We start from the raw sequence: 9,463 nt of genomic DNA, 5'->3' as shown, positions 1-9,463 counted from the left end.
ACAGTTCTTCTCGTAAAGTATTCAGCTAGTTCCATGGTCCATAAACAACGGCACTTAGACCTATTTCAGACGAGCCATCAATGTCATATGTAGCGAAATAGAAAACATTTCATATCTACCCACACAGACAGACCATGTGGAGACGTAATTTCAATGCCTTTTTGTGGTGTGATTAAAACCCAAGTATTTTTAGAAACTTTGTCTTGTCTAACTCAAGATCCTGTTTTATATGTCTGACTTTGCAGATAATAAAGAAAATCAAAAACCCATTTTTTGTTCGTTTATAACCTCATATTTTGAATATTACCATAATAGGCCTTTATTTTTATATATAGACTGGATCATTTTTGTTTACAATTTAATTTTGGCTATAGCACTTTTGTTATTACAATTTTTGTTTGTTTTTTAATTGAAACTAATTTTATTTTTATACTTAGTTCCCATATAACATACGATGTATATGTGTGTTGTGTATTTTTGTATATAAAAACATTTTGATTTTGTTTGGTTTTGGTTTTAACAGTTTTTGTTTGTGTTAAGTTTTAGTTGGACATAAGGCTCTAGAATTATTTTAAACATATTTTATGCTATATAAGTTATATATACTATATAATGTATGTATTTATAGACGAGAATTTTTTTTTGTTATAGCTTTTGTTTATTTTCTTTCTGTTTTGTTTTTTTTTTTGTATTAATAATAATGCGTTTTAAACACTTTTAAAATATTGAATTTATGTTAATAGGTTTTTTTTTGTTTTTATTGTTTTGGTAACAAATATAGGCTTTGTTGTGGCTTGTTTTTCTTTTGTAAAGTTCGTTTGTAAAGTAGTAAAGCAAAAACGAGAAAAACGGATTTAAAAAGGAAACGTAATATATGCATTAAACTAAAAGAGCAAAAAAAAACGTAATATATAAATATATTTATAATATATATAAAACAATAGAGCAAACACTTATTTACTAAACATTTTCTTTTTTTGTGGTAACATTATGTTTAACAATTTTTTTTTAATATTTTTCATTTATGTATAGATTTTTTTAGATGATATTTTCACTAGATTTAACTATTTAAAGTTTAATTGTATAATAATATTATGTATATATTTTGTTTGTCTGTTTTTAAAGATAATTGGTTTGATTTTTTCTTAATGTTTTTATTTTTGTTTTTTGGAAGTTGGATAAAACAGAGAAGAATAATGAGTTGCTTAAAAATACAATTTGCAACGTAAAAACAAAACAAGGCAGCTAATATCTTCTAACAACTTCAGTGACATATTTCGGGGGGACAATTGGAAATGGTTGTAATGATAATGATACATGCATATATTTTTGTTTAAAACAATATTATTGATATAACAATGATTTATTTCCCTATAGATAGTTTTTCACTTCAACACCATTTCCAATTGTGTGTGGGGGGTTTTGATTTGGAGGTTAATTTTAGTCTCTTACCAAGTTCATCTCATCCAGGTAGCCTTGCGCTTGATTTTGGTGCGTAAACTCTTTAAGGATTTGGGTTTCCTTGTCGATGTTAGGCTATGATGATGTAAACTGTGATGGCTACCACCACCGCCGCCATAGTGGGGATGATGGTTAACAGCAGCTGTAGCATTTCCATTTGTAGAGGAACCAAAATAACTTTGTGTATTATAGCCTTCATCCAATAGTGATGATGATGTTGAATTGTTAAGTCTGTTGTTGTTATTGCTATTGTTGTTGCTGTTGCCATTATTAATACTAACATACGACAAATTTGCTGCCGCCGTACTAAGCAAGGCCATTTTGCTCATATTATGCGGTTGTTGTAGAGTATGAAGATGATGTTGCTGCTGTTGCTGCTGATTATGAAGATAATTACTGTCTCTATTATTATCCATGGTGGATATGTGGTATTCCTCCTCCACTGTGGTCGAAGGTGGTCTTTTAATCGGTGAGTTAGAGCTAAGACTGGAGTTTTGACTATTGGTGGTTGTAGAACTAGTATCAATACCTGAGGATAAAGAAAGTGAAAGTAAGGCATCTACACCATCACGATGGCGTTGTTGATCTTCCAATTCTTCGGGTGTTATATTGTGGCTGTGAAAGAGGAAACATAGGCGAATTATTAATAATATGTTTCCATTTTATGTCACTCTTATAATCTTTACCTTTCTTCGCTACTTTCATAAGCAGCATCGGAGGATGCACAATTACTTTGATTATCAGCACAGCCTTGTTGATGATTTGTTAATTGTCCATTACCATTTAATATTAATGATGATGTGGATCCACTTATTAAGGGCGTTGAAGCACCACTGCCTGTGCCACTACTACCTCCAGTACCAGCGGCACCACCAGCAGAATAGGTGTGATCCTCACTAGGTGAAGATGTAATAACTGGAGCTCTAAAAATAGTTAACAAACAATTTTAAATTAGTTGCGTTCATTTTTGTTTTAAGGTGGTAAGTGACGTTATAACCACAATTTAACCTCACTTTTATTGGAATTCCAATAGGTATCTGTTTCTTGGTTCTAATAACCTCCTGCGGGACTTTTCTCAACCGGTTTACAAAATAGTTAGCTATAAATGCATTATTCTACAACTATAAATTGGTTGAAAATTCATCTATAGATCAACCAGATCGAAAACTAAAAAAATGGACAACTGACTATCTCTGCATTATTTTTCAACTAGTTATTAACCAGTTTGAAAATAGTCGGTTACAAAGCATTTTTTCTACAACCAACTATATAAGTAAAAAAATACTTTTTCACTCTCTTCAAGACAAAAACAACATTTTTAAACTGACTATAAAAAGTAAAAAAAAATTAGATATAAATTAGTTAAAAATAGTTGGTTTATAACTAGTTAAAAGTAATGCAGAGATGGACAATTATCCACCGCCTAGCTCATCCCCATGTTCAAATAGTTAGTTGGCGTAATGGAAAATAATCGAAAAATAACCACTTGTAGTTACTTTTAATCTAGTTATAAACTACTTTTAAACTAAATTATTTCCCCGCAGGGAACCCTTAAGCCTATGAAACCACTACATTTATTTTTTTCTGGTGAACGTTTCAAAAGAATCTGTTATTTGTATTTTTAATAGAAATAAAAACGAAAATTGTAAGTGAAGTTGACAACACTGTTGCTTTCAGTAAGTCTAGGTCATGTTTACATCAGTGTTCCATATTGATTTATTTGATGTTCATTTTTATTTAAATTTTACACTGTGTAGAATATAATTGAGATGATTATCACCATAATAAACAAATTACACTAGCGTTTATTGTCCCGAATAACTGCTCAATCTTGATTTATTTGATGTTTTAATTGTGAAAATATACACAAATCAAATAACGAGATTATTATTATTATGATAATTAGTTCTAATGTAAACGTAGCATAGGACTTACAGGTAACAGCAGTGTTGTCAACGATAGAAAAATTAAAAAAAAATGTGTTAATTTTAAATAATTTCTATAGTTAACTAAAAACAGTTACAGAATTTCACTACCGAGATCGACATGGTAGAACAATATAAGGTAACAGCAATACCTAGCTGACTGAACTGGGATGTAAAGCAATGTCGTGCTTTGATATTGTTAAAGTTACGAAGTTTTTCGGCAATTCACACACTCATGACCCGAACGCAGTTTTTATCGAAACAAATTAATTATTAAAACAGCAAAATACAACATTTAAAAATGTATGAAAAACAACAACATTTTTAGAAAAACTGCAAAACATGAATGAAAAGTAAACGGTAGATAAAGTTTCCTATTAATCCAGAAAACCATATTAACCTACATTTATAAAATCTATTGGTCTGTTCCAGAACTGCAAGAATCTACTAATGCTTACTATTTTTTTCCGATAACACAAAGGAAAAAATGTTATGGAAGTAAAAAATAGTAGCTTCTTGCAGCTTCTGGAACAGACCATTTAAAAGGAAATAGACAAAAACAAACTTACCCATTTTGAAAGGTTTCCTCGAAAACTTTTGGTCCGTGTTTTAAGGCTAACATAGCAGTGGCTGCATTTACATCATCAATACTTTCAGCACCACAATCACGGGCTAAACGTTCGATACTTTCATAATTACTGAATGTACCCATTAATGATGACGATGATGAATTGTTATTATTCGCTTGGCAGGTATTTTCTGTTTGTCCAACAACACCGCCAGCAGCATTTCCATTTGGAATGGGACTGCTATTCTGATAGATGCCACAATTATTATAATTGTTATTATTATTGGTGTTGTTGTTGCTATTTTTGTGTGGTGTTGAGGATAAATTTGTTGTAAATGTATTTCCTTTGGTTGTTGTACTATAATCGGACGGATATTCATCATCTGGTACATCGGGTACCACATCACTGATGTCTTTAAAAGCTTTCGATAAGTTAGGAAATAGATTTGGATCAAAACGTGAATTAATATGGGATGTTGATGAAGCTGTTGATGATTTTGAACCACCGAGAACATCATAACCGCCACCGGCACCATTAACATTGGATGACATCATTGTTGTACCACCAGGACTTTTTAAATTGATCTTATCCGCTGATGAATTTTGAAAGAATGGTGAACGATTTAAGGCTTGGATAAGATTTTGTCGCTGCATTTGTTCAACACGCCACAAGGAACCTTTGCCCATATTCTAGAACAAGAATAGATTACAAATATAGAGGGGTTGACAACTGAAATGGAACACGCAGAAGAAGTAAGTTCTTCTTCACTTACCGGTGCCTTTTCCACCTTTACAAAACTTTTGTTCAACGATAGATTATGGCGTACACTATTCTTCCAGCCCGTGGGTGCGGTCTTAAAATAAGGAAAATGTTGTACAATCCAAGCATAGATTTCCTTAACAGGCAATGCCTTTTCTTCCGAACCTTCTATGGCCATAAATATTAAAGAACTAGAGGAGAGAAAATGAAGATAAAGTTAAAAATAAGTGGAATCCTATATATCGAACTCTTCAAAAGCTCATATTTACCTAAAACTATATGGTGGCTTATTATGGGTATGTACCAATGGATCATATGGCACTTTATTGGCATGTTTTTGTTTTTGTGGTGTTGTAACAATGTTGTTGTTGTTGCTAGAACTATTGGTATTAATTGTTAAAGAGCTGGAAGAAGATGATTTTGGCGTTAAAGGTGCTTGTTGTTGTTGTTGCTGCTGCTGCTGATGTAATTGTGGCGTTGAACCATTTATTCTTTGGCTTGAAATGTTTGAATTACTATTGGATATTTCGAAATCTTTTAGAGAATCATTGTCATAACTTGAATAGGAGGTAGGGCTACGTATTGCTTGATGTTGTTGCTGTTGCAAATGTTGTTGTAACTGTTGGGGTGTACTTAAATTATAATATTCTTTGGTTGTTGTTGTGTGTTGCTGTTGTTGTTGAGGTTGCTGTTGTGTTTCAGGTGAAACCATAAGATTTGGCGAGGAACTGAAAAGGAAGAAAAAGAAGTTAGTAAAATTATAATTATAATCCAAAAACAAAAATCTTATAGACCTCAAAAAGTGTTCCAAACACGTCCTAAAACCCAGTATCAAATGTTCAAAGTATTATTTAACAATCCACCACTAGCGACGATGTGAAAGATTCTCAAAAACAATAACAGCCTGTTTATGTATGTCGATAAGAAAATGAATACCTAAGAAAAACCACCAAACTCGAGTGGGTTTTTTAAACTTGTTTTTTTGTTTTGAAGCAAAAGCAAAGGAAATAATATTTCCAAAACTAAAGTTTGGGTGTGCTTCATGCGCACACATTTTCGTTTCGAAATACATAAACATGCTGTAAATGTAGGGGTCAAAGATGTGATAGGAAAATTTTCCGACTGAAGGACTCAAACTTTTCTACAAAAATCTTAAAAATCAGTCAAATTATCGTGTAAAACGCCTGTTAGACTATGAACTTGTACTATGATTTAAACTATCAATCCCATAGAATATACGTCATACAAAATCCAGTGGATTTAGAACTACGATTTATTTGACGTATACACTATGGAATTGACATTTGAAATCGAGTGGATTTATAAGTCTAAACGTACTATAAAATACGCAATTAAGCTGGAAACACATACAACGTTTGGGCAAAGTTTTGTGCCATTTTGGCCGTTTTTACACTGTTGGGCATGATGCCGAAAAATTCAAATTCATTTGAAATATATGCCGACAAACAGATAAACGCTGGACTTTGGTATCGTCGTCGCCCTGTTGTTGTTGTTTTTTCTCGGCGCCCAACGCAAAACTTTAATCAAACGTTGTATCTGTTTTCAGCTTTAGTGTTTTATAAATCTGTGCATTTTACTTCAAATAACGCTATATTTTTATGTTGTGTTTCTGAAAAACGCTGCGTTAGCATTATTGACAGTTGTGCATCAATAACGGTAAACTAAAACTTCCGCTTAAAGCCATGTTCACACGACAATACTTATTTTGTTGTTTGTTCTCAATTGCATTTAATGCATCTTTTAGGATAATTTTCGTGCCATTTATTATAAATAAATAACAAGTGAAGTGATCTCAGTGTTTTTTTTACAAGGCACGAAGATACCACATACTATTTTTTAATTAAAAAATTGCAGTTAAACTTTATATTAGAACCGGCATCAACAAAACAAATAATAGTCGGTTAATTGTTTAAATCATTTTCAGGGGTTACCTTCTTTATGAAGATTTATTTGACATATACGCAATGGACAATTGAAATCCAGTGACATTTAAAACCCAGTGGGTTTTTTTAAATCCAGTTATATGTAAACGTACTATAAGATAAGAATGATAATGGCCAGTAGATGCCACTTTGAACTGAGTAAGCGCAATTCAGCTGCTACTAACTGATCAAATGGAAAGCTCAAATGAAGGAGAATAACCCGCATGGATATCTTAAGATTCCGGTAGAATTTATAAGACCCTGATTGCAACCTGATAAACATTGTATTTTTGTCTATACTTACACCACAATATGTTGTTGCTGTTGTTGAGGTTGCTGCTGCAGATGATGATGAGATGTGTTATTGTTGTTGTGGGTGGTGGTAACAGTTAATGGTGTATTAACCAGTGGCAAAGCTGGATGACTGACTAATGTATAACCCGGAGGTATACCCGTTGTAGTGCATATTGTAGAATTAGGTGAAGCAGCCGATGATGAGGAATTTGTAGAAGAAACCGCTATAAAAGGTGCTGCTGCAGTCGATGAGTTTGAGCTACTATAATTGAGAGCTATGGGGGTCGAAGAACCACTTAATGTAAAATAGGAGGTTTTACTTAACGGTGGACTATTACCACCATTAATAGCTGCAGTAGACAAGGATGAAGATAATGAGGTATTGGATGAAGCTGGGGAGGATACTACGGTTATGGTAGAACCCAAAGCAGCGGTGGCCATACTTGAAGAGGATGGATTGTTTGCTACGGTTGTAGTGGTTGAGGTTGTACTATTTGAGGAGTATGCAGGAGACGAGGAGGAAGATATGCCACCACTACTGCCACCACCTCCTTGATCTAAAACATTCATTTTCTCTCTTAAATACTTTTTGTGGGGATGATGGGTTGTGCTGCTGCTAGTTGTGGTGCTGCTGTTACTATTATTATTAGTGGAGGAAGTTGTATTGGTATTTTGTTGTTTATGACCTTGATAAATTGTTGTGTTGTTGCCATTTGTTGTCACTGTATTTAGGTTGCCATTAGTAACATTGCCATTGGCAACAATTGAAGTGGTACTGGGCAAAGTTAATTGCTTTGATCCACCCCCAGCACCCCCGCTGGCAACTATTAAAGGAGTTGCACTGGATGCCGCCGCTGAAGATGCAGATGATGTAGACGACGAAGAAGAAGGCACAAAAGTAGTATGATTATTGCTTAGATTGGTGGCAACCAGGCCACTGGTATTACTCAATATTTGGCGGCTGGGTATAAAATTGGTACCAGCCTTATATTCCACCACTGTGGTTGTACCACTTGGACCCACATGCACCGTTGTGGTGGCACCCAGTGCTGCAATATTTCCATAAATTGTATGTGATTTTAGATCTTTCAGATCACTGGCACTAAAACGTTTAAATTGTTGCTGGAAATCACTGACACTTAGTGTGGTAATTTGTGTTTCGGCTGGTAATTCAGCAATGGCCGCTGGAGTCGCCGACGAGTTGGGTGAAACATTTGTGGCTATGACCTGTTCCTCACCGGCCACATGATGGGGTAATTCCTCAATTAAATCATGGGCATTGGCGGCATTAACAATACAAATGTTGCTATTGGTAAAAAAGGAACGATGATGTTGTTGGTGCTGCTTGGCAGCTGTTGAGGCTGATGATGTGATAGCAGGAGTTGTTGTCGTTGTGGTACTGCAGCTGTTACTGCTGGTACTTGAAGGCGTTGTGGTTGTTACAATTTCTTTTATTAAATTTGAATTATTCAACCAGGCTAATGAATGTAATTCTTCATCATTGTCATTAGTTGTTGTTGTTGCTGCTGCTGCTGCAACAGATTGATGATGTTGTTGATGTTGCAGGTGATGATGGGGACTGCTGTTTTGATGATGATGGTGCTGCTGTTGCTGCAGCTGATGTTGATTATGATGTTCTGTTGGTGGCTCAAATGGTTCTGTCGCCAACAGCACAATATTGCCATTGTTGTTGCCATTGGCATTATTTGTTGTTATGGCCGTTGTACTACCATCATATGCTGTAAATTGGCCATTACGATTTTGTTGCAAAAGGACATACTTTGAAGTGGCCGGCATTGTTGCTGCTGCTGCATTAAATGCTGTCGAGGCTGATGTATTGAAAATATGATGATGTTGTTGTTGTTGTTGCTGTTGATTGGAGACCTTTGAGGCCGCCGCCAAAAGATTACTCAAATTATTTGTGCTTGCTGTTCCTGCTGTTGTGATATTTATCGATGATGATGATGACGTTGGAGGTTGTTGTTGTTGTTGTTGCGGTTGCTGATGATGATGTAGTTGATTAATATTTGTTCCTGTAGCAGCAACTGCTCTTAAGCTATTTGTAGCCGCTGCGGCTGCAGCAACGACAGTGGCTGTTGTCACTGTTTGTTGTAAGGTACGAAATTGGCTCAAATCATGAGACGTCAATATTTGTGTGGGATTGTCTGGCGACATTCTACAAGAAAAAGAATAGACAAAAAGAAAAAAACAAAAAAAAATATTGTTAGTTATTGATTACAAGGGAAGGTATCACAATGGTATACATGTAAGTACTAATGTCAAACAAATTTATAACGAAACGAAATTGCAGACTTTTGCTAACTTTACAGGTGTTCTATAACCCCACTCTCTAATGATAATTTATATGTACCTATGTAATTTCATTTATGTATATATTAAAACATCTACAGCTACTTGTCTTGATATTATTTATGATGACGTAAAATACCACCCATGCTCCATTAGAAGAAAAGGAGGTTATTTAAATGACAGTAAGATATCTTATCTTAAG

The 9,463-nt window shown here is 34.3% G+C and overlaps 1 protein-coding gene across 7 annotated transcripts in view; it reads right to left on the bottom strand.

Annotated features, from left to right (window-relative positions):
- Positions 1 to 672: 672 nt before the first annotated feature.
- CHES-1-like (Checkpoint suppressor 1-like) overlaps positions 673 to 9,463 on the bottom strand; it is a 68,500-nt gene continuing 59,709 nt past the window's right edge. For all 7 annotated transcript variants that reach the window (XM_073979331.1, XM_073979329.1, XM_073979334.1 and 4 more), the window contains 6 exons: positions 6,962 to 9,127; positions 4,984 to 5,442; positions 4,728 to 4,905; positions 3,956 to 4,644; positions 2,148 to 2,384; positions 673 to 2,076 (listed from right to left, as the gene is read on the bottom strand). In XM_073979331.1, the coding sequence (XP_073835432.1) occupies positions 1,458 to 2,076; positions 2,148 to 2,384; positions 3,956 to 4,644; positions 4,728 to 4,905; positions 4,984 to 5,442; positions 6,962 to 9,126 (4,347 nt within the window). In that variant the 5' untranslated portion in view covers position 9,127 and the 3' untranslated portion in view covers positions 673 to 1,457. The remainder of the gene's footprint in view (positions 2,077 to 2,147; positions 2,385 to 3,955; positions 4,645 to 4,727; positions 4,906 to 4,983; positions 5,443 to 6,961; positions 9,128 to 9,463) is intronic.

The sequence above is a fragment of the Musca autumnalis genome, unplaced genomic scaffold (genome assembly GCF_047663935.1).
Source record: "Musca autumnalis isolate F117 unplaced genomic scaffold, ASM4766393v1 scaffold_3, whole genome shotgun sequence".
NCBI classification, from domain to species: Eukaryota; Metazoa; Arthropoda; class Insecta; order Diptera; family Muscidae; genus Musca; species Musca autumnalis.
This window is presented reverse-complemented; position numbering and strand designations above follow the sequence as displayed.